The sequence below is a fragment of the Neocloeon triangulifer genome, unplaced genomic scaffold (genome assembly GCF_031216515.1).
Source record: "Neocloeon triangulifer isolate White Clay Creek 2 clone unplaced genomic scaffold, ASM3121651v1 ptg000003l, whole genome shotgun sequence".
Classification (NCBI taxonomy): domain Eukaryota; kingdom Metazoa; phylum Arthropoda; class Insecta; order Ephemeroptera; family Baetidae; genus Neocloeon; species Neocloeon triangulifer.
In genome coordinates, this window is record NW_026775546.1 from 4539891 (window position 1) to 4566252 (window position 26362).

The 26362-nt window shown below is 36.2% G+C and overlaps 1 protein-coding gene and 1 long non-coding RNA gene across 9 annotated transcripts in view; one reads left to right on the plus strand and one right to left on the minus strand.

The window, feature by feature from the left end:
- LOC132193031 (gamma-aminobutyric acid receptor subunit beta) overlaps nucleotides 1-14426 on the plus strand; it is a 47812-nt gene extending 33386 nt beyond the window's left edge. For 3 of the 7 annotated variants that reach the window (XM_059613379.1, XM_059613378.1, XM_059613380.1), the window contains exons 6-9: nucleotides 2234-2371; nucleotides 5338-5622; nucleotides 7031-7170; nucleotides 11119-14426. In XM_059613379.1, coding sequence (XP_059469362.1) covers nucleotides 2234-2371; nucleotides 5338-5622; nucleotides 7031-7170; nucleotides 11119-11430 — 875 coding nt within the window. In that variant the 3' untranslated portion in view covers nucleotides 11431-14426. Of the gene's footprint in view, nucleotides 1-1401; nucleotides 1540-2233; nucleotides 2372-5337; nucleotides 5623-7030; nucleotides 7171-11118 lie in introns of all 7 variants that reach the window. The other 4 variants (XM_059613382.1, XM_059613381.1, XM_059613383.1 and 1 more) reach the window with 3 other exon arrangements.
- The window catches only part of LOC132193034 (uncharacterized), a 63243-nt gene that overhangs the window by 2631 nt on the left and 34250 nt on the right, over nucleotides 1-26362 (minus strand). For both annotated transcript variants that reach the window (XR_009441393.1, XR_009441394.1), the window contains one exon: nucleotides 18826-18921. This is a non-coding gene — a long non-coding RNA (uncharacterized LOC132193034). The remainder of the gene's footprint in view (nucleotides 1-18825; nucleotides 18922-26362) is intronic.

Here is a 26362-nt window from a genome sequence, read left to right on the forward strand (position 1 = left end):
TACAAGCAGATGATTTTCCTGTTTTTCTGAAATGTTGCGTGCGTCCCCGAGAGAGAATAAAAAGAGCATGAATAAAAGAAGAAGTCGCGAAACGATTAATTTTCCGGGGAATACAGAATAAAAAAAGGAACATACATTTTCAGGAAGGACAAGTTAATTATGTTCAAAGGCGCGGCCGCCTCTTTCCCACCGAGTGGTGCAATAAATTTCCGTGCCTGGGGGATGAAAAAATAATATATAAACTCACGGTGGCGCACGCAAAAATTCTTGGCTGACTGACTGCGATTAAAACATTTTTCGACTGCTCTCGAGAAGTTCTATGCTGGCCTCTACTTGAAACGGAACTTTGCTCATTTCTGATGCTTCGCCTTTCATTTCTGCTTTCGTGGAGGAAATTTTATTATTAGCTCGCATGCTGCATTACTTCTTCTTCTCCTCCTTTCCGCCCGCGGCCAGTCAGAAAGAGCAAGCAGACAACTTTACATTTCCAACTTTCCTCCTTTGTTTCCTTTCTCGCAGCAATCGATGCCGAGAGCGCCAGGTGAAGGAGAAAAATCTGCGATACCACTTTTATTTTCTCTCTCTTTTTTCCCTGATATGTACACATACTACCAACCCACACACACACAAGTTCGCGCATTCCTTCGCCCAAATTCGCGCGTGGAAACGATCACACTTATGCAAATTGTTGCGCACCGGGGACCAGCTGGTTGCATAGCAGCCCCCGCGAAGGCGTTCGTCGCTCACCTGGGACTCGAACTCGAGCGGAAAGTCAATAGGAGGGAGATATGAGATGCTCGCGAGATTGAATATTTAAGCGGCAGCAAGCAGGCTGCTGTTTTGATTCGAATCAGAAGGGACCGCAGAAAGGGAGAGATAGAGGACACCATGCAGAGGGAGAAAGTTTGCACTCTGAATAAAATATGTATCTTCTGCGAGTTGCGAAACTCGTTACAAGTTTCTTTAGCGCTACTCGTGCGCACTGCAAACCCAAAAAGGTGCCTGCTTGTTTCCATAATTAATTTGTGAATATAAATATTTGTGTAAAAATACGTCTCGAAAATTTATAAATCATTGATAAAAGAGTTTAAGACGATTAAGACGTGAACATAAATAGATTTAAAAATTTGAAAACTAATTTTTTAACATTCGGAGTATTTGGAATTAATTTTGCATAACCTAAAAAAATTGATTTATTCGGTAATTCTGTTTAATTAAAAAATTAATTAATTTCTATTCAACCTATTCAAAAGCGTCTCATATTAAAAATTTAAATAAAAAATAAGTAAGTGATTCCACGCGTCGATTTTGTCGCGGAGGTTGGGCGCCCCTAGTGCAAATGTTGCGTAATGCAAAATGAGAAAGAATGACCATGCCCGTGTATGCTCAACATGTGACCAGTCGGCTACACGATGAAAGACATTCGGTATCACTGGAGCGACGGCAAACGCTCGGTGGGGGTGTCCTCGATGGTGGAGCTGCCGCAGTTCCGCGTGCTTGGCCACAGGCAGCGCCAGTCCGAAATTAACCTGTCCACAGGTAGAGAGATTTACCTGCTGCTTGATCAATCAATCAATCAATCAATTTGACCTCCCCCTCCACCACTGCTCGGCACTCGTCAAAGACGAAGAGTGTTGCCCTCGCACGGCAGCCATGTCGCTGTTCGGGCGCCGCCGGCCCCACTACTGACGAGGCCTGCGGCGCCGCCCCCTGACAGGACCCCAGGTCGGGCTATGGCCAACCGAGCCGACCACGTGACCTGCTATCACGGTCGCGTTTTGAATTGTGTGAGAGTGTGTGCGTGTGAAATATATGCGTGCGTGTGCAATTTTGTCAGACAAAAGTTGATCAACTTGACAAAAGTAAAAAAAAAAATACCAAAAACAAAAAGGTTGTTTCTCGCAGCTCACGAACCAGCTTGAGAAGGCAGTGAGCCCCGTGCTGGACGCGCACGGCTGGCCATCTGAACGCTAATTTTTCTCTGTCTCTCTGTTTGTCTATTATTTCTCCTCAAAATTTATGTTCGCCGTTTTCTTTTGTTTCTCAAACTGTTTCGCTCTCTTCCTCTCTGTCATCACATCAAACTTGTTTTGACTCATCATAATTAATACAATCTATATCGATGCCAAAATAATAATTATATATATATCATGTATTTTTGCTCTAACACTTGAGCAGAGTGTCGGTTAATTTGTTTGAAAAATCAACTCTGTGCATATATGGCTTTTTCTAGTCGGATATACTATGAGGGACATCCGGTATAAATGGAACGAGGGCCCAAACTCGGTTGGCGTTTCCAACGAAGTATCGTTACCTCAATTTAAAGTCCTGGGCCATCGGCAAAGAGCTCATGAAATAAGTCTAACTACAGGTATAGCACCCTTCGAACTCATACAAACTCTTTTGATCAAGTTTTATCGAGAGGAAAAAAATTATTATCTTAATCAGACCCAGGCTCCAAATTCCGACAGATTCGTTCCATTCATCATTCCGACCCGACGCTGGCCCTCGCGATTATATTTGATCAATCAAATTACTAGGGCATTAGTCATGCCTCCCCCGTGGGTTTCCCTACTAATCACTTTGGAGGGATGAGAGAACCGAGTGGGTCCTTTCCCTGTAATCTCTTAAACCCAAATTGATCGACGGAGGTAAAAAAAAAAAAAAATCGCCGGCCGCCATCTTGTGCCTCGGCAGCGTCGGGCGGAAGATTTTGTTCCCTGTCTGCATTTTATCATCCATTGATGCCCGATAAATTTTTCATCGGACGGCCAGCGTGCATTTATTCTTGCTCGCTCGGCCGACGGATGAATTTATCAGGGCGGCCGCGAGACTTGAGTGTGTACGAGGCATGACCCATGCATGAGTTGCTTTGCTCGCTGGATTCCGATTTTTATATATTTATATATCCCTCAGTTTCGCTGCGCCGCAAATCAGTCAAGTGAGAATCTGTTGGGGCGCGAGATCCGGGCCATAAGCTATTTTTATATTTCATCTCCACGAATTCGTCCACTTCCAATAATATTCATACATTTATAAAAAAAAATTCCATGTTTTTCCTCAATTTGATCATGAAATAGATTTCTTAGAACAAACGCAGGGTAGTTCGATGTGATAAGATCCGTGACGTTTTTATTCTTTCAGTTTTTTCCCTGTTATATATATCTTTCATTCGCATGTCTCACTTTTTCTTGGTTACTTTCTCGTAGTTATACTTTTCTTGGCAAGCTTTAGTGCATGCTCGCTCATTTTCATCAGCACGCCTGTATGGTTTGTGACTGTTGATGTGTTTGTTGTACAATTTGTCGATGATTTTTTCGTTTCAAGTGAATATAAAATTATTTATATATAATTATCACCTCTTAACCTCGCATCAGTAAAATACGCTTTCCGTTACCTTAATACATGATAAAATATTTTTCTTTGTGTCTACTATCTAAACAACCAACCAGTTAAATAAATAAGGAGTTCTTACCAAGAAGCAGTCATCAATCTGGCCGCGAGTCGACCACAATCTAATTAACCAAAAAGACTCATGATAATATTATTACCAATATATTGTCCCTGTCGCGCTCGACCTCTTGATTTTTTTCTCTAATTTATGATTTTCTTTTTCCTGAGATTTTTTATATATTACTGTTAGACAAGCTATAATCAATGCATGCAAAGTTCCCATGTCATATCATTATATCATTAGTGGGACTTGCACGCACTCGTTTTTAATTTATTTCTGGTCCATACAACTCATTGCTCCATAGTTGATTTTTGATATATGCATGCGAGACCGAATTAAATTATGGTTACTATCAAGTGATCGACGTCTTTATTACTTTCATCTCATGTAGTTAAGAAAAATCGTCCTTCCATCAAGTCATGAATTTCAATTCACGTATATTTCCGCTCACTTTCTCTCTGGAGAAGACGATTTACAACAATATATATCACTATTTATTATAATCTCTGCTGAATGGAGACTTTTCGCATGCAAGATGGAAAGTCTCCATGTCGCTGCTCTCTTTTTTCTGATTAATCATTTGTATTTTTCTCTGTCGAGGAGAGAAGTCTGATTTGCGTGGTGCGCCGATCATACTTCTTGGGATGAAAAAGCCGTCTACTTTTTATAGCCTTTTAGGTCATCAAACCGTTTTGCAACCCCCCTCCCTCCAAACAAATACGTACAATGAGTTTTTGCGTTTTCTTTAAAATTCTGTTTCCTTCGGGGACAATGTTAAGAGTCATGTGTTTCTTTAAATTTATATTCTTTTCACCGATTGTGTGTACATGATAATTATAATGGGTGATCTTGGTGAGGACTCCTCGGTGTAATAGCGGCCCTCGCCGGTCGATATTACCCAGCATTTAACGACAGTAAAAAAGTTGCGTGTCTTGGTGACAAATAAGTGAGGAATATTTTGAACACTAACATAAATATATACCTGGCTGGATTATCGTGTTCGGGCGGAGTCGGTAGGATTTAGCGCTGGACTGGTTTTTTGTGAACAACTATCGCATATGGACGCTTACTTGTACGTCGAAGAAAAAAAAATAAACATATCGTCCTCAGCAGACGCTTTTTCATGTATCATATTCATTTCTGCTGTTGGCGATGCGTCCAGAATTAATTTACCCCTCTCGTTGTTTTTGCACCTGCAACTCTCCTCCGCGTCTTAGGAAGCCCACACCCTTCCTGACAACTACTTCAACGTGGAGGGGGCGAGGGGGTTTAATTAATCGCTCTGCTCACCACAGTCCTAGCCCTTCGTCCTACTAATGAACGTTTACGGTCGAGTTTAGTTTTTTTATTCTATTTTCTATCCTCAACCCAACCTCCTCTCCCTCTATCCAAGGACATGACCAATCAAAAAAATGTTGATACAGAAAAAAAAACAATATTTTTGGGCACCTATTTCGAAACAGCACTGTTATATTAAATGTTTGTGACTTTTAGATTTTAGATATATTTAAAGTAAAAATTACCACAATCTGTATTTTATATCATACAGACTTCACACACTTTTTAGAGACATTTTAGATAAATGGTTCGGACGTGTTCTTTCAAAAAAAGTAATATTGCTAAATATATTTGCATAAATTCAACATCCTATCCCTGCTTTCAAGATTTAGTTTGTTGAGTTGATTTTACTTTACTGTATCTCCTAAACTGTCCCAGAAAAAAAATCAAAATTAGATAAGATAAATTACAAAAGTAACGAAATGGTTTTTGAAAAACCCAGAGACACCGTAGACACAAAGAAAAATACAAATCTGTATTACCAAAATATCTTTTTTGCTCTGATAATGTTGTTTTGCCTCTACAAGTGTACTTTTCATTGATAGGGAATTATTCGAGATTGGCGTGCGAGATTCAATTCGTACGTTCTATGGGATACTACCTCATCCAGATCTACATACCTTCTGGTCTAATCGTCATCATCTCATGGGTTTCGTTCTGGCTAAATCGGAATGCGACTCCAGCTAGGGTCGCCCTAGGGGTCACCACTGTCCTCACCATGACTACCCTAATGTCATCCACCAATGCAGCCCTACCCAAGATTTCCTATGTTAAATCCATTGACGTCTATCTGGGAACATGTTTCGTTATGGTCTTCGCATCGCTGCTCGGTAAGTGACAGACTCGTCCCGCAACGATGGAGGGGCGTCGCCAGCCGCCCGTCGGACGGCTCAATTCACCCCCGACCCCCAGAATTTTGAAACCGACCAAACTCGGAGCAGATTCCGGAGGTCGGTGAATTCAGAGGCTGAGGTGGACGGTTGGACGAGAGCTCTTTATCAAATTTGACACTTATATGAGATTTCAAAATATACAAAATTATTTTTTAAATTTATTTAAAATTGACAAAATTCCCGGGTGGGGGGACAACGGCGAGAAAACGCGCGCGCTGCGTCGAGTGTTTTTTATCAAAGTCAGGCTCTTCCGTGCTGCGAAAATAACGCTACGAATGACTCTTTTCATTTCGTTTCCTCTGAATAATTTTCATCTTTCTCTTCTCTCTCCAAGCCCAACACTCCTCTATCATCTTTCACACCCTTGTAGATTAGAAGAATGCAAAATTATATAATATAATAATCTCTCCACTCACTCTCACACTTCACACGCTGCAGTTATTATTTTGAACGGAAATTAAATAATCCGCCAACCCACCCTTGTCGCATGAGAGTCCCCAAAAATATATATTAATCTAACAACTCTCCCGTCGATATGTTTTTTTTCCTTATTTATTTCGTTATTTTGCTTTTCTCCTCAATTCGTGTCAACCCAACTGATATCTCGTTGGAGACGAGCGACTTCTGTCTCACTCACCAACCAAACAGCGTACGGAAGAGAGTCAAAGTAAGCGAAAAGAGAGAAATTTTCGGCCAAGGTAAGGTCTCACAGAACTAATTCTGACGTAGCATTCAAACGTGCAAGTAAAAATATTAATTTTTAATAATTTAATTATAATTGCCTTGAACAAAAAAAATTTTGAAATTGAACACGTAGCGAGCCTTTCTTTCTCCTTTCTTTCGTTCTCTGGTGTTAACATTCAACACGGAGAACTAGCAGCAGGCGGAGTTAGCGAGAAGCTGCAAAGTTTGCTGAATTGAAATAGAATGAATGCAGCTCGAGCCATTCGAGTTTGCAAAATAAATTACGGCAATTTATGGCTTGAACGGAGATGCTGCTGCTGCTGGTGGAATAGTTGGCACCGGCCCAACGCCCCACACATACACACACGGAGCCAATAACTTTTCAACCGCGGGCCTCTGAAAAATCATAAAAGCGATTCCAATCATGTCCGACGGACTGGAAATAACGCCGGGCCTTCTCCTAATCCGCCCTCACACGGCAGCACCTCCGAAGCCGCACAAAGTTGTGTTTGCCCTCCACGCAAAACGCGCGAGTTTTCAGCAAAGCCGATTGCCTAAATTGGGATAATTGTGCATGCATGCCATGCTATGTATAGCCGAGACCGGCTAAACCAAGCAACCCCCTTTTGCTGCCTTCTTGACTTTGGCCGGCATTTCGCAGAGTACGCCACGGTCGGTTACATGGCCAAGCGGATCCAGATGCGCAAGAACAGATTCATGGCCATCCAGAAGATCGCCGAGTCCAAAAAGGTCAACATGGATGCGCCGCCAGGTCCCCCCGGTGACGCACCCAAGCAAACAGTGAGTATCGCAAACCTCAACTGCAAAAAATCTAAGCTGACATTTTGTAAAAATTTTATCAAAAAATCTGCTTTGGAAAAAGAGTTTTTTTTTTAATATGCTTAAAAGTTTTAAACATTTTTTTTCTACTTGATCAATTCTTGGCAAATAGTCGAACTTTCCTCTCGCTGAGAAGGTTGTTTTAAAAACTTTTTTGTAAACATTTTGATTATAAAGTTATCTAATTTTGTTGATTTTTCCTCATGAAATAAGAAGTTAGTAGCTGAAACTATATTTAAGCTGTTAAAGAAATTTTTGCAATGAGGAAAAGCCCAGTTTGTAGTTTCATAATATTATTTATGTACAAAAAGTACATTATTATTAAATTTTAACAATCTCCAGTTCAGCAATTAAAGCAATTTATTAAAAAATACACCTACAGCAACCATTTTTAGATTAAATTGAATTTATTTAAATATTTCTGCGTGATTTTATTGTGACAACATAGGGATTAAATTTTAATTTCAATTGAAATTGAAAATGTAATGAGTATGGTAATAAAACGGTAATAATTCAACATTTAAGGGCTTCAAGTTGCTCTAAAAATTATTTTATACCAACTTGAAAAGTCCCTCAATTAAAAAAGGATAGTCTATAATTTAAAATTAAAAGTAGTTTTATAAACGAAAATAATCAATTCAATTAATTAAAAAAAACCTAAAAACGTCAAGAAATTTTTTGACAAGAAACATATATTCTGTATTTTTTAAATTTTCATAATTGAAATTAAAAATTATTACTTAACATTAGAGTAATGAGAAAACTATACTTGAGTGGAATTTTACAAAATTAAAATTTCTTTTATGTTTTACATGATTAAGACTGCTATTATTAAAAAAACGCATTTGACTCCAACATTCGTGTTAAATAAATTTTTGACCATTTTACAATATGAAATCAATAAATTGGCGTCGAGTACAAAAATTCAGCAACCCAGTAAAAAAAATATCCGAAATCTGGCAGGTTGGACTGACATTTCACAATCCACTTGGCGTTCATTGCCGGGGCGAGAGAGTGACATTTTTTCCATGCAAAGCGCTCTTGTTACTCAATCGCAGATCAAATATTTGCAAAGCACTGGCGCGAATTCAAATAAGTGCGCCGAAGGCAAAGGTCAAATGTCGGCAGCTCTTCTTTCTTTATTCATACCCGAATTCGCTGATGAAATTGTCGGTTCGAATTTGTCGGGCTGGATGACGGCCCAATTTCTCTTTATTAAAGCGTTTTTGGAGAGATACATACGCGGCCTGGGTAATAAAGTCGAGCAGGCGCGGCTGCCGTGAGCTACTTTTGCCCGTGAATATGGTCGGCGCGCAATCTACGGACGGGTTTCGCTTAGTTTTCCACGCCACTGATTCTTATTTCCATTAAGCTAGAACCATCAAACATCATCTCTCTCTCTCTCGCGCACTCGCCGAGCCAACTTGGCAAAGGTGCTTCTTTAAATTCCGCCACGCCTCGTAAAGTTGCGGCGAAATCGCGACAAATTGGCCGTTTCTGCCAAATTTGTGTCACAATGTTAACGGACCGCGCCGAAATTAATCAGCTAATGCAAATCTTGTGGCCAAAAAATGCTAAAAATAAAACAGCCAAGGTTTTCATTTAAGCTGGAAAAATTCAGAAAAATTTTGAAAAGTTATGAAAATATTGACGAAGAGTTTTGAGAATTGAAACGTTTCCAGGAAAACTTCGAATTAAAATTCATTTTCCGTTGGAAATTGTCAAGAATTTTACAAGTTAGAAAATATTAATTTGTAAATTTTCCTCAAAGACGTCGTGGAAACTTTGAAATTATGATGTTCCCAGAACTTTATATTCAATTACTTATTTTCACAAACAAATTCTGGGAACGATTTCTAACTTTTCCCAAACGTATAAATATTTGGTAATAGAAATTGAAGCTTAAATATCATCTATCAAATTTTTTATTTTTATCAAATTCAATCATATCCGCAAAAAAAGGTCCGTCATATAACTTTCTACTTATTGTGTTCTTTTTAATCCTTTTAATGTTAACTACGAAAAATATTAAATCGGTTTTATTGATCAACTTGCTTCCTTAATTTTTACGATTTGAAAAAAAATTCAAAAGGACATGAATCCTATATCTTGTAAACAATTTTTAATGCCTTTTCATTAAATAATCTATAAAAATGAATTAATATGATATTTTAAATTGAAAGATTAATAAATAGAGATGTCAGAGTTTGTTAGTTTAAAAAATTAACATTGAAATACATTTTACTATCATTTTGTATAGTAGAGCATATATTTTTGATTTCAAATTAACCATTTCAACACGCCGAAAATTTCCAAGGCGATTTTCGGGTCCGATGAACACGCGAGCTGACATCACAGAGATCACAAAGCCCCCCATCAACGGTTCATAATTTCAAATTTACGAGGCATCCATGCGCTTGAGAAGTTCGGACGCCCTAACGAAATTAAAGCCTCTCGGAGCAGAAAATTTTCCAGGACGTGCGGGGGCTGCTCCATTTTCATCCGTCTCCTGTAATTAAGCCGCATCCCGGGCAAAAATCTTTCCTCCTCGGTAAATAAAAAATGCGAAAAATAAGGCAAAAAAATCGCCAAGAGTTGTTGTCAGTTGGCTAATGGTCGAAACGGCTGCACACAACGTGCATACATATTATTATTAGCAAGAGCGGGTTAGCGAGCGAGCGAGCGAGCAAAAAGCTGCTGCTGCTGCCCGGCCCATTTTCTTGCCAACACACAGAGAGAGATGTGTGTTAGCGGGAAAATCAATAGTTACGCAGCTGCAGAAACGCCCGCTCGCAGCGGCCAGAGCGAGCCACGTACCTGCTCGCGTCCCACCCTGCGCCGCCTCTAAATCTGCTCGTACTACGCGCAAATTCACTCCGGCCAAACGTTTGTTGCGAAATATATAAATATAAAAGAACTGCGATTTTCTCCGAACGCCTGCAAAGAGCGCGGGCTGCAACCTGCACCACACCCGAGAACGGCATTTGGCCTAACGGTTCAGTGAGCCGAGAGAGTTTTCCCCGCTGCACTTTCAGAATAAGTGCTTCGCAGGTTGCAAACAATCTAATCTGCAGGCGTTCGCTCGTTATAGGTGGTTCGGAAAATTAATCACGAGTTATGCTTCAATTCACATTCACCATAAAAAGCGTTTTGCAAGTTTTCTTTCTGTTCTACTTGTAATAATGAATCGCAAAAGGTCAAAGGCACATATTTGCGTTTGTAATTTACAAGTTTATATTCAACAATATCAAGACTTTTGCACAAAAGTTATTTAAAAGAAAACTATAATATTTACTTTTTTCAATTGAAAGTTTTGAAATAAAAAAGATCTCGTTAAGTTATTAATTTTATATTTTTATAAAATAAAATTTTAATATTTATATTTTTGCTTCAATTTTAATAAATTTAATGATCACCTAACAAAACTCGGCGTCTTGTTTGGCTGCTTCTGCTGAAAACGGCTTACGGCTCTATTAATTTTAATTGATAATTTTTCTCTGCATCAGCATTTGCAGACATGAACTCCAAGGAGATATATCAAGAAAATTTTTGAAAATTAACATTATTCAAGTTGGAATAATGAAATTAATAGGTAATTTGATATACAAATTTAAATTGATCTTAATTGAGACAGTTTAATTAACATTTTTCTTGGTATATGTAACATATAAGCTCCTCGTTAAATCTGAGTTTGTGTAAATAATTATTACATAAAAAAATTAGTACAAATAATTTTCCATGATTTGTTTATTAATTTGATGGTTGACTTATTTATCATAATAATATCCAATATAACAATTTAAAAACTAAAAATCTAATTCCAAAGCAGATTATTTGACATTTTTTGTATTGTGCTGGTGGTGGGGCAGTTTTCTAGACCGCTTTTAAGGGATGCCGACGTTGTTCCAGGAGGTGCGCTTCAAAGTACACGACCCGAAAGCCCATTCGAAGGGCGGCACCCTGGAGAACACGGTGAACGGGCGAGCCGACGAGGAGGGTGGCGGCGGCGGCGGAGGCCCGCCGCCCCCGCCCACGCACCTGCTGCACCCCGGCAAGGACATCAACAAGCTCTACGGCATCACACCCAGCGACATAGACAAATACTCGAGGATTGTGTTCCCCGTTTGTTTTGTGTGTTTCAACCTCATGTACTGGATCATTTACCTGCACATCAGTGACGTCGTGGCCGACGACCTGGTGCTGCTGCACGAGGACAAGTAAAAAAGAAAGAAATGAAAATTTATTCTAATCCGCCGACGGTCAGCGCCGCCTGCCGTGCAACAACAACAACAACAAGTCTATTAAAAGAAAAGCCACGAGACGACTCACTCCGAGTTAAAAATAATGTGCAGCTAAATTAATAATTGCATCCGAGAATGAACAAAAAAAGAGTTAAATTATGTATCTAGACGCAAACACGTACACACTCTTTCACTCAAAGAGACGCAAAACATTAAATACAAACTCACAAAATTGCAGACACAAAAGAAGAAAACACGATTTTAGCAATAACGAGATGAGCACTTTTCTAAAATTTCTCAAACCCTTTTCCCCGCGGTTGCGTTGGCGATCCTGATTGCAGAGCTCCTTCGAGGACCCTCGAGCTAGCCGACGGCCATTTAATTAATTCTGCCCCGAAACGAACCCACTAGAAAGAGTAGCGATTTGAGAAATCAGCCATCCCCACACATTCCTTTCAAGAAATGAGCCGGCGCTGGTTCGACGGGCCCCGGGGGCCGTTCTGTGATGGTGATAAAATTAGGGGCGGCAAAACGCTTCGACGGACGACCGACGTTCTAAAAAGCTCAGACTTGATCGGCTCCAGCTTACACGCCGTCGAGCCCTTTTCCGTCCCGGTGATAGAAATTAGAAACAATTCTAAAGCAATTAGCAACGGAATGATTTGTTTTTACACTTGATCAATCAATCAATCAATTGCTTGGTGGACAACAAAGAAAGACAGCCGTCAGCCACGTTCCAATTTTTTGTTTGTTTCCAGCAACAAAGATGTTAAATAATCAAGTATAAAAAACATGCACTTGTGTCACACATTCCAGAGAAAAGATTATTGATAACACAAATTCAAACGCTTTAAATAAAAACTAAATAACTAAAACTAGATTAAAAAAAAAGAAACGCATCAAGGAAGAAAGAGAAATTTATATGGTAATAAAAAGATAAAAGAAACTGTATAATATTATTATAGAGTTTGTGCAACTTGATGACGCGCGCTGATGGGTCGTACTGGTTAGGACTTGCTAACTGTGACTTGACGGATGAACAAACAAAAATCATCTTCCAAATTCTGTGTTTATCATACGGTAATTCTGTTGGTGGCTAGTACGGAGAAGAATGAAAAAAAAAGAAGAAACACACACATTCACTTTCACACACACACACGAAACACACACTCTATACCACACGCTGTAAAAATCATTATTAATGTAAGATTAAGACTCGCACAAGAATGACAAAAGTGATCGCAGCCCCAACTGCTGTCACACAACAATAGAGTTCAGGCACCTCTTTGGATCATTGTCACCTCGTTATCGTAGAGAATATAAATTATAATTGCTATCAAATGTTGAGAGAAAAAAAAAGAAGGATCCGATATTATATTTATTACGTTCATCGCCAATCTGTATTTATAACCTGTGAGAGAATTCTAAAGTATAATTGATTGTTATGGTGAGAATATGAACAAATTAATAATAACAAACCTGTCACCCCAGGAAAACGCATTATACAAAATACTATGATATAAATTATATTTATTATTGCTAGCGTCTGTTGTACAGATTTATAAATTTTTGCTTTCAACTTCCTTAAATTATTTTGGCAGGCCCAGAGATAAAATAATATACTATCGTTTACACCCCCAAATTTTTATAGATGAGAAATTTGGCGCCAACTGTTCCGTAGAGAATAAATATATTGATTTTTTCGTCTGATTCTTCCAACACTTAGAAATATATATTTACATTTGTTACCGTTATTATCATGTGATATCTGCAATCAAATAGTGAACTCTCACTTGCTGTCAAGACAGAATAACTAAGACGAAAGAAAGAAAGAAAACTCACAGACGCACGCATACCATATCTCGCTCTTCTCCAGTGAACAAAAATCCAACTGTTGCGAGGCCAGATGATATTATACATTTAAGTACGTACGCGGGGCTGTATGTACAGCTATAATAAAATCATTCAATTTTAATTAATTTCGAGGAGACACAAAATTTGGAGCTGCGGAATGCGTGTTATATAAATATTAATTCTCTTCCCGTCCTCTCGTGTTACAATTTCGAAGCGTTAGAACTCGGATCGGTAGATTTTCATTTGACCACGAAATTTAGACGAAATAAAAAATGCCTCTGGCAAGTTGGGGATTCGGTTGATTTGTATCAAGAGATTCGTCGGCGGACGAAGCCATCCCAATGCTCAATAGAAACACCATAGAATCACTCAACGATGGCTTCATCCGCCCCGCACAAATTCCGATTAAACGCATCTCGGCGAATCCGGCCCTTTGTTGAAAAAAGAAATTCGCTGACGAAAAAAGTTTCAAACAAAAAATTGTACAGAATTGCTCAATCAGAAAAGGGATTGAATATTTGAACGAGACGATTAATTTTCTCGCAGTTTAAAAGTTATAAAAAAAAGATATAATTATATAAATACATACATTGAAAAAGTAAAATATAAAAAAGAGATAGGTATGAACGCGCAGTCTCACAAGATATTTTTACCCGCTTGCTATAGCACCTACGATAAAGTAAAATTAAAATACGTCATACATGCAAAGTTTTTCTATTGATCTTTCAAATGCACCGCCATCAGCAAGTTAATTAAAATAATCCAGAGTTGTATCAAAGCTAATTAAAAGTATATAACGCCAGACATCTTGGATTGTTTGCGTTTTTTAATGCTACCTAAATTATAATTAAATAGGACGGAGAAGTTACCTGCGACCAGGAGAATTAACAGAGTCGGATTAACGAGAAAAAAAAATATCTAGCTACGTGAGAGACCCGTATATGAAATTCTAAACAAACATTTTCCAGTAAGTGAGACGCAGTGAATGCTTTTACATATACCAAACAGTAATCGATGCCCGTTTAAAATCTAGGAAATGTCGTGTTGTAAGTGTTGAACTCTAAACTAAAACCAGCAGAGATGAAAGAAGAACAAACACACACGTTCACTTTGTCGAAATATCGAATAATACACAAAAAAAGAGTCTCACCGAGAGTAAAACCGATTGAGTTTTTGAATCAACCAACTGCTGTTTCTCTTCTCTAATCTCACTTCGATGATTGAAAAACGATAGTTTTAATACTACAAAAAGTTAAACGTCAGTGCTTTGAGTGTACTTGAGAAAGACGCTGATGAGATGAATGTGATGAATGTATCATGTAAGTGTAAATAATTGTTCCTTTTTACGCTAAAGATGCATATAAACTACATTAACAAAGCATGTACTATTATTAACACGAGCGAAGAAATCTGTTGATTGTTTAGATAAGTATAAAAATGCAGCGCAGATAATTATATGATTATATTATTACTACGAAAAATCGCAAAATGTTAGTAAACAGAGTATTAGGTGCAGAGTGTGGGGCGAAATAATTATAAATTACTAAATGGGGGAATATTTTTAAAAAAACAATGCGAGTGCGATGAACGTGACGAAAAAGAAGATGCAAAAAAAAAACACTTCTTGTGTAAATATATACATAAAAAAATAGCACAGAAAAAACTTGCAAAAAAAAATAAACTACAAAAGAATGAAATGACGCATTGACGGAGCAAAACGTATATAGGATGGACAGTGGGGAGGGTGGAAAATATATTTAATAAACGATTGCTCATGACTTGATATTCTAAAAGTGTAAAATGATCACAAGCTAATTGAGATTGCTGATTATAATTGCCGTTATTATATTGATGTTGACAAAAAAGAAGGTATTTGAACATTCATTATAATTAATTAATCCAAGCAGCAGTCATTTTTTGCGTTGCTAGTTTTTAAACACTAAAAATTGTACATCGTGAAAGTAATAAGAAGCTCGGCGAAAGCAGCAGAAAATAATTTCCTCTCTATGAACGTACGTCTTTCCATCATTTGAAATTCACCGACTCTCTTGGATCGAAATTAAATTAAAGAATTAAAAAGACTGGCGTCTAGGCGTCCTGGACTTATTGTTCGCAACAAAAAATTCCTCATTATAAATTTCAAAGTAACGACGTATGTGCAAAATCCTCACCTTGGTTAAACCAGATGATTTTAAAACAACCTGCTGGCCGATTGATTAAAAATTCAATTTAGCGACGCTAAGGGATAATTTTTAGCAAAATATGTAAGACACGCGCTTTTATTGTATGATTGAACCTATCGTATCTCTCTCGCTCTCTCTCTAACTCTCTCTATCTATCTATCAAGGCGACGTGACCACCTAGCAGTCGGAGAAAAGCTGAAAAATTCGGACCCAAAATTTATTAATTGGTACAAAAAAAAATTGACTTTGGTGGTTGCGTCGCTTGGATTATGGTTAAATTTACTCGAAGATTAATTATGATTGATTACCGGTTACTCGTATAGATGATTTTAAGAACCAGCAAATCCTGCAATTTAATACAATGCGTAAAGGAAAAAGAGGAGTGTAAAAAATCATAATTAAATTATCGATTAATTACCGATTTATTAATTATACCGACGGAAACGATCCCTTCGCATCATATTGAGAAAAAAAAATATAAAATGATTATGAGAAAAAATGACGAGGAACTTAGCAAAAGATTAAGTCTAAAGTGAATTTTATACGATGTAACATAATGAGATATAATGCATTAAAACTTGAGCCTCCATGCAGCATCACACGCTCACGCGCGCGATTCTATAGAAAGATGAAACACAAATCAGCAGTCTGCAAACAGCTCGCCGATTTGTCCACACTCACATGTACGACTTTTCTAAATTGATTGTTTTTCACACGTGCGATTTATTGACCTTCTTCAAGTAAAAAAGATACTTTTTATCTCTCACCAAAAGAAAAGACGAAACACGATTTATAATTATACTGCGTATAGACTTTGTAAAAATACAAATTTTTATTAATGATTGTTCGATCCAAAATCGCAGCAAACAAAACCAAAAAAATAACGATGAAAGGTGTGCTCTTTCTCTGAATGCAGAGAAGGCGTTTGTTTTTGTTTTTTTAAAGCAAAACTCACCAAATCTCTTTGACACAGAAGAACACATACACACGTACACACACGACACACACATTTATTGTAATACATTTATTACAAACAACACGAAACACCTAAAAGTTAAAAATATCAATCAAGAGGTATCATTATTACGAGGTGAAAAAAGAACTCGCTGTCGCATTTTGTATTCCATTGTGTTTACGGCGCAGAGTAATATTGAATGAATTCAGCATGTTTTCTGTCTGTGTTTGTTGACTCGAATAATTATTGCATTTTCTTATGATTAATCTGATTATCAAAGCTATAATGTAGTTCACGGTGACAAACACGAGATATTAATAAAAAGGTGGAGGTTGGGTTAAAATTTAAGGAATTTTATTTATTCTTTCACCAAAATTGTTCGATTGAAAAAATTATTGCAAGTCTTGGCAGTGATCTAATGACAACGCCCTGATAAGAAAACAACAATCACGCTATTTTTAAATGACTTTCGTAATTTTTATAGTTCTGTCGGAAGTTTAATGAAGCGAATCGCTACTTTGCGTTTCTTTAAAGTGGATATGAGCGCGTTCTGGCAATTGACCAACCTGAGAAACTTTTAAAATGATTAAAAGTGTGGAATTTTCCAGTAAAAAAATTTTATTTCGAGTGCCCAAATTAAATTTTTTTGGAAGGTTGAGTCTTCCTTCAATGTACTGGACCAAGATTTTCATATCCGCTTTAACATTAATTTCTGCAAATCATTCCACACTTTATATTCCGTCCGTCAGAAGCTTGGACGCCCGCATCGAATAAGTTGCTTGGCATTGGTGCTAATTAAAGGATCGATTTCATTTATGTATAAAAAGCGGCCTCTCACCTTTTATAAAAATTATTACATCAGCACTTCTGATTGACGCGATAAAAGCTGGGTATAATTTAAAGCATGAAGAATAAGTGGAAAAGGCTCGTGATGATGCCGCTGCTAATGTCCCCTTCTTTTCTAGAGTGTCCGCCAAAAGAATACAGAGAACCGCGACGGTGTAGGCCAACTTTATAATAATAGATCTACAATTTTGCCCCTTTTTGTCCATCACCGTGTGAAACACGCTTACCCAATGCTACAGGTAGATTTCATCAGCAAACTTCTTTGTCCTTTGTTGTTTATTTATTGTACAATTGACCACTTAAGAAGAGGCATTGAAGGAAACCGCAAAACGAGGGCCACGGAAGCAGAAAAATCATTTTAATTCCATAATTTCAGGTAAGTTTTCTTTAATTGGTTTTATATTTATAATAATTCAGCACTTAAGTTTGAAATATTCAACAACAAAATTTAAATAAAATAGTTTTTCATAACAAGTTTAGAGACATCTGGTGTAAGTTTGAACGATTTCAAATAGATTTAGTTGAAAAACATTTAATTTAATAGATTAATTTTATTGCTGATGAATTTTAATGGTTAAGGTGAAATAATGTTTTACTTATTAATTAATTATTAACACACTTTAATAAATTATTTTTACCATGTTTAATTCAACTTTTTTATTAATTTCATATTTCATTTCTGAATATATAAATCAACAATGCAAAAACCAATAATAAAATTTGGCTTTACCGCATTTTTTTAATTTTCACTGTTAAGGGTTGTTGTTTATTTTTGTTTATGTTTCAACATCACCGCTCACGTTCCCTGTTCGACGGTTTTGCTTTTCGAGTCATCGTCAGCAGAAAGATGCGATCACGTGCGATTCTACGGCAGAATAAATCTCGATTTCATCCAGTTCACCTTGCATTATTCCTACTCGAATATTTTTTTCACTTTTTTTCGCGTAGAGAGACTGCACGCCGCGTCTCCCACCCCCTCACACGCGCAAGTAATAATTGCATGGGAATCAAAATTTGATTGCCGCCGCAGCCTTGAGATTTTTTTTGCAGCATAGGCTGCGGCCGACCGGTTGCGATTCGCAAATCTCTCGCCGTAAATTACAAAGTGAGGCTAAAAATAGCTGAACGCGATTTAAATTCTGTTAACACGCCACGTAATGGTTGTCGTTAGGGAGATTTGAATGTGAATTTTGTTTCAAGATCAAGATAACTACACATAAAAAATTTGCGAGCAGTAATTTTTTCTATCGGATGAAAGAAAATATTGAATATCATTTTTCACAAAAACTGGAAGTTGGTCAGAATTAAAATAACTGTCACGTTCTGCCAACAAATCCAAAAATGAACACTTGGCATAATCTGCTCTGACATAAATCTTCTCGCTTTATTCCTGGGTGCGAAATATTGCCTCAATCAATCTCACTTTCATCGCATGGCGATATGGTTTCAAAAGAGAGGAAAATTAATCCTACTTTTATTGTTTTCCTGATTTTTTTTTTTTATAAAAAATAAATTATTCAAGAATTATTCAACCTACCTTATATCATCTGTGCAGGTTTCCGGGTAGTTTACATGCAGACGGACATCACCCCTGGCATGAGCCCCGCCTAACCTTGTCCCTCAATCAGGAAACCTGTGACAAATCACAAGAGGGAAATTAATTATACTCATTTATCGATCTGTCTCACCGAGTTAATAACAACAGCTTCATTCATTCAGGATCTGTGTTAATTTCAACATTAGATTCATTAGATTATAATATTTTTTCATGGTGAAAACAAACATTTATCTGCTTTTGAAATTCACTCAAGTGGGTGCAGAAGCATAATGTGCACGACCGGTTTCATTTCGCACCTGGCATGCTACCTTGATGGACAGTGCCTCTGCACTTGGGAAATGTAGATATCAATGATATTTATTGTTAATTTATCACCATTCTATGCAAAACTTACTTTAAAGAAAAAATCCATCGACGCAGAAATTAATTAATAGAATTAAACTGCACTTCATACTGAAAATTAGTGAGTTCTTATATCTAATTTTATAAAAGAATGATCCTAAAAATATTTCATGAATATTTAAGAAAACAATATTTTTAATTTAATTTTTATGTGAATTTTTGAACGCTTTAATGAAATTAGTGTAAGATTTGTTTCAATAGTTTTTATCAAACCACAGCTCAAAATAAAAAGATGAATTTTGTCGTGAATAATGTGAAGGTTACGTTAAGTGAGTTCCAAACAAATTAATATTTAAAAAAAATTCAAAATACTTACACATTCTCAAATTTATTACATAAAAATTTTGTCATATTTGAAATTAATGTTCTGCAAAATAATTTATTTGATTAAAAATTGCCAAAATACATATGGACGAGATTCTAACTCTGCCAATGGTGCGTTGAATCAATTTTTTTTTTGTCCTGAACCTAATCGCTCAGTATAACTATTATAAGAAATGCACATTCGTCCTCGGAAAAATCCTATAACCAGAAGTCTATTTTTTTTTTTGCTTTTGCATCGGCTCTCTTGTCAGTCAAAATTCACCTTGAGTGTATATAAAACGAAAACTTCATTTCCTGATCTAGATTTCGCAACTTGACTAATTTCACTCGCGAGACAATGATTAAGGAAGTAGTGCTGCACCGAGAGGTTGAGGTAGGCTGCACTGCACCTGTTCCGAGGAAGACAAAAAAAGAGTTACGATCCTCCTTTAATGAGATCGTGTCACGTTTGCACCCACACGAGCAAACGTCCGCCTCGTAACTCATTGTGTGGGAGAGACAAAAATACTTTTCCACTTACAAAACACGGACACTTTTTTTTATCGCGCTTGTATTGTTCGTCCGGCGTGTAATAATTAATCGAGCCGAGAATGGATTACGTGCCGATTGCATAGCTCTCAATGAGTGCTGGAATCGGAGTAAATGGACAAAGTTCCGGCTTCTCGTGGCCTTGCTCTGTGTTCTCTCTCCGTTTTGCGACACTCTTGCTTTCGATTTATTGTTATTTTGTGTGCAGGACCGTGAAAAGCGACAGAAATGACTGGAAGAGAAAGAATTAAACCAGCAGGACCATGTATAAGAGTGGAGATTTATGCACGAGATCAATTGATCATTCATTACTACAATTTCATTCATGTCGGCGCTTTTACTTGGCCATGAAATGGCAAAAAAAGTACTTGGATATTGCACAACAATACAAAGAAATTAAAATTAAGAAATAAATTTGTAAATAATTTTTTTTACTGATTTCTTTTCATTAATTGCATTCAGCAAATTAAAAATTGACTTGTTTAAAAAAAAATTAATTTTTTATTATATTTTGCCTGGTTTTATTACATTATTTATTCAAATTTTTTTCAATTTTCTTTATTCGTTATTATGAATTCTATTTTAATACATCCGCTTCTTTACATTACTGTTTGTCTCCTCAACTCCGGGACATATTTGTCCGCTTCAAATTTAACAATCCAGTAAAGCACGTGTAGTACAAAATGTATACCAGCAGTAGTGGCAGACTTGAAAGACAATATTATGACTGCTGTGAGCTCCGTTTGACGCAACACTAGTCGCAACATTGTCTAGCGGAACAGGATCGGCTGCTGTTAATAAATCGTTTATATCGCATAATCAGGACTCAATTGATTAGAACGCAGAATAATTAATAAATGAAAGTGTTACAATCTCCAATGTATATTTTCTTGGTTAGAGATTTGAACGCCAGAAGCGTCGTCGACAAATAAATTGTAAATATTTGAATTTTCCTAAATACAAAAAAAGCAGTGCGAACCGGTTTGAAGTCACTCTAAGTGAGTAGCAAAAGAAAAAGACAAACATTGGTACAAAGTATGCTTCATTAGTCAAATATTTTCCCATTGCAAAATAGCCACTCTGTTGAGACGGAGAAGAAGAAAAAAAGGAGACGGACTGGAAGATGACAGAATTGAGAAAATTGGCGCCAAATTTATGCAGATTCATTTTCTGCAGGAAATAAAAACATGAAAAAAAGGGCGTTGATTTTATTGCTTGCTAGATGACGAGCCCCTAGAATTAATATTTCTAGCCGGCGAATTTTTTTAGAACTGTTAAAAAACATCTCGTTTTTCAGGCCAAATGAGGAAGAACTAATAAGCCTAAATTATATGGATCAGCAATCAAATCGGAGCCTCCGGCTGAATAAAATATTAAAACATAACAGGCTTGGAATTGGCCGTGCCATAAATTTATGGGTCTTCGCGACCGGCGCCTTCTCAACTCATGTGTATAATTATACAATCTTCTGAAAATTTATGCAAATTTTCACATTTAATAACCAAAATCTTATTTTTTTTCATCTTTCCAGAAAAGATTTGTCACCGTTATGAGCGATTATGTGTAATTAGTGCTGCATCGCCGTGGGAATGCGATGAAATTTTTCAGGTCGCGCCGATTTTGGAGGCCGTCGGATTTTATTTATAAACGAAACGAAATGGAAAGGAAATTGCTATTATTCAACTCTCCGGCCAAGAATCTAAAATTAAACGAAAGCGAAAGGAGACCAGACAAGGCGACACAATTCCAATTCCACCGACGCGGGTCGCATCAAAGCACCCTATATTTATCCAGGACTAAAAGCATTTCTTCACTTACTTTAATGTGTATGGATAATATACTCGTACGTGACTGGTTGCATGTTTGCCGATCAAAAACAAAGCTGAGAGGAATGTTGTGTGCATTGCGGAAAGCATAAAATGTGAATGGAAAGAGACTCAGATAAATGTGTGTGGATTATTATAATTTGCGCCAGACTGAACGTGGCAGTGTGAAAATAAATGGGCGTCATTAATTACAATTTTTTGTTTGAAAACTTGAGAAATCGATTTGGGTGGGTCCTATGTTAGGAGTAAAAGGAGGGAAATATTGTGGCTTAAAATAAAATTAGATTAGCAAGGCTACCGAATTTAGTGTTAAATCCATTGCAATACTTAACGGTCCCTGATATTTTACCTTGTTCTTAATTAACGAGCGAATTGTTAATTCTACAAGACAAGTATTTTTTTTTCATTAGATTTGAATTTTAATTTTATTGATATATTATGTGAAATATTATTCACAAAACATTTATTTTTTTACTTGGTAATTTTTAATATTAGGAAAATTAGGAAAAATGGGATAGCAATTAATTTAATTTGAAAACGCAAAGACATTCTAACAATTAAAAATAATTCCGTGAGATTCATGGTTTTAAAATTTGGATTTCCTAACTTATATATTATTTTGCTTAATTTTCGTTTAAAAAATAAATGATTAAATTTATCCTTTTAAGACGTGACTGCTATTAAATTTGGCAAAAACGTAAGCGTAAAATTATTTTAAAAAATAATTAAAATAACAATTAAATAATAAAAATGGTAACTACTTCAAAAAAGCAATTTCATCATTAAATTAATTGTGTTTAAGATTAAATAACAAATTATCAACCTATGAATCTAAATTTCCAGTTAAATTTAGTTCGACCAAATCTCTCTAGTAAAACAATGCTAAAAGTAATCAATGATGCCGCGTTGAAAGAGTTTATCTAGATCGATTTTCAACGTTGATCGGAATCTCAGTGGCCATTCAAAGGAGTCGATTTATTATTGGCAGTCGTGATTTCGATTTATTGTTTGTTCCTGTGGGGATCAGCACGAGCGGCGGCGGCAACGGAGGTGATCGAGCGGTGTGAGCACACGAGTTGCACCAATTGCAATCTAGCCTTGGACAATTACGGACACTTTTTATGCGCACTTAGAGATACACACACACACACACACACACACACACATACATTTGTTTTTAACTATACTTCATAATGTTATCTAACTGCTATTGGCCGATCGAGGAGTGTGTTTCGAACGTACATACGTTCTCGCAGCGCCGGTGTAATTACGGCGCCGTGAAGGCTGCTGACGGCACCGCTCGTGTTATTTTGCATTTTTCGCTGGAATAAAATTCATTGCCGTTTTCGTGTGTAATTCTGATTAATTGGCTGCTAAGTATGAAAGCCGATTACGGACGGGGTGACACGTGTTGCTCGATTATCATTGGACGCACCATGATCATTGCGTTTGTTGTTGTCAAGAAGCTACAAACAGATGTTGAGATTTTTTTATAAATACGTTCAGTCTGGAAAAATGTAGGATGTACAAATTCTTCTCTTTTTTCGTGATTTTTCTTAAATCGCAGTTTTTTTTTTGTACTCAAAATTACAATGATTGTTTCTTAAATGTAAATAAAATATTATAGCCTACTTCAAATGGCATTTTGCAAAATTTATGATCCTGAATAATTTTTTCATTTGTAGAGACATAATTATCCTTCTGTTTTAAATTAAAGTAGATTTAATTTATTTAAGAATTATATTGTTGCTTGAATCAATATTGAATTTTCAAAATTATATAATCACATAATAAGCTTTTTTAAACTTGATTAATAAAATTTTTGGAATAATTTTATCATATATTTAAATGAGGTTTGAATTCATAAATTACTATTTAGTAAAACACAACATTACATAAATTTTAAATTCGTACGTTATGCAAATACGTGCAATCAAACGACCACACAAAATATTAGAAAAATTTTGTCAAAACCTAAATTGATGCAACCAATTGTCAATTTACTTCTTGGTCGGCACTATTTCCGAGCTTGGTTTTTGTCAAATAATGCAGTTTGTCTTTCATGGCTTCTTGCTGACAACATAATACACGGTGGCAATTATGCAATTCTGTATAGAATGTGTCATACACACTATGCTGCTGGACAAGTCACTCCAATTAATTAATTTGAAAAACGAGCGCGTCTGCGGGGTAAAAAATATATATAAATAATTGGGTCAATCTCGTGAGCTCTTGAGGTCATGATTTGAGCTAATGATAATAATTATGTGGTATGCAAGTGAAAAACAAACAAATCGTTACAACTTAATGGTATTTATTATTTTATTTTAAATTTCAATGAGACTCGGTAAAAGGCCAGAACTGTTTACATGAAAATAGTTGAAGAATAACAATTTAAAGAAGTAACTCGTTTGTCAAGTAGGGACAAAGTTCTCACAATCGGTGCATTATTTACATTGGAGTTACTTAAAAAATGGGTGATTGTAATACCCTTTTTGCAATAAAGTTAAATTTGAATAAATAAATATTTTTTGTTTTTTAAATTGAAACATAAAAAACTGCTTATCATTTATCATCAATATCATCATTAATGATTAATGCTTTGCGCATTTTATTTGATTTAATGTTGCCCCGGAAAAAAAATGTGAAAAAAGAGCGCAATTACACTTTTTTAGGTTGACCGCTCCGGAATCAAAATTTACAAAAAAATACTTGATATATACTACTTCTTTCAATCAATATTCTCGATAAACCTTTATTGCAATTCCCAGAAGTTCAGATTGCAATAGGTTGACGCTGGAAGTCGCGTCGTGAGAGGGTGTTCGTGCACCACTGCCGCTGGATGGCAAGGTCAAGCCTCAATATTATTCCGCTCGATTTGCTCGCTCCGGCGCGCGATTTGCGAGACTATTTAACTTTCACCGCGTCCGGTTTTCGTCGCGCGAAGGCCTCCGCGTTTCCGAATTGTGCCTTCCGAGCTTTTCGCTCAAACAACTCGTTTCAGGGGCACTTTTCCTCTCATGCGGCGCTCGCGCAAATCGCAACTTTATCGCTTTTCGCAAGGGAAGAAAGGCCGCTTTTTGCGCGAAACTAACGAAAGGACGTGTGTGGACCGTTCATTTCCTCAATTTCGGCACACAAGTCGGAAGTGAAGCGTGGAGGGCGCGGAACTCGACGAATTTTTACAAATTGTTGCGTGAAGTGAAATAAATGTATGTACATATTACATAAACATATATTAAATGCACATGATTTTGTATTAATTTGTTGCAATCTTCTTTCATTCAAACGGATCTTTTGTGAATCATGACATTCTGATTCAAAATGAACTGTTTTCAAATTTTAGATCCTAGGAATTTGTATACTTGATATATGCGCTTTATAGGCTGTTTACAGATTTTTTTCTTTCAAAATATTAATTAATTGTTACTGTTTCACAAAATTAGATTAGATAATATTTTTTTCATATAAAAATCTGTTATTTGTAAATTTATCTCTTCTATTGCTATGAAAGTCCGCTTAATAAATTTTATTACAATTAAAAATGATTATTCAAGTCAATATTATTTGACTTTTATTGCATAGAATTTCAACTTGTTGTAAAATACTTTCCTCGGATTTTTATTTTAAAACAATTTTAATGTGGAATGAATTTATTATACAGATATTTGAACCTAAAAATTCACCTTCTCACGAGTCTACTTCATCAGAAAATATATCAATGCACTTCTTTTTATTTGTCTACATGGTTAAAAATCCATATTATAATTTACAGTTTTATATCAATTTTGGTATGAATCAGTATGAATCATTAATTTCTTTAATTTAAAATCAAGTCTTTACAACAATGGTGGTTAAAATGTCCAATTTTTTGCTCAACCAATATTTGCACAAAAAAAATTATTCCCATTGTTGTAAACCCTTGACAGACTGCGTCAACATTGAGTGATTGAAAAATAATTATTTTTTAATGAAAGAGAAAATTTAAAAAAATTAGTATTAAGGATTTTACTAAAACTTTCAAGATCAAATACCACACATCAGCCGCAATGAGCCTTCCTTAAATTTATTAAAAACGTTTTTCTTTTTGCTCAATAAATTTTAAGCTCTATTTATGGTGAAAAATAAAAAAAATATAAACATTGGAAAAAAAAATCTTAATTGACAATATGAATATGCATGACGAAAAACTCCCCATGCATGTATCAATTTTGTGTATATAATAATAATTAACTTGTAAGATTGCAGCGAAAAATTTCAAATAAATCATGAAAGACCGCCACGGACTCCGCAAAAATTATGCTGCTACGCTTTTTCTTAACGTTTAAAAATAGCCAGCGTAAAATTAAAAGAAGGGGGATCGACGACCTGCATGGGTTGCGAGTTTAAAAATCTTTCAATGAGATAATAATTTGCTTGGCAACAAGTCATGATGG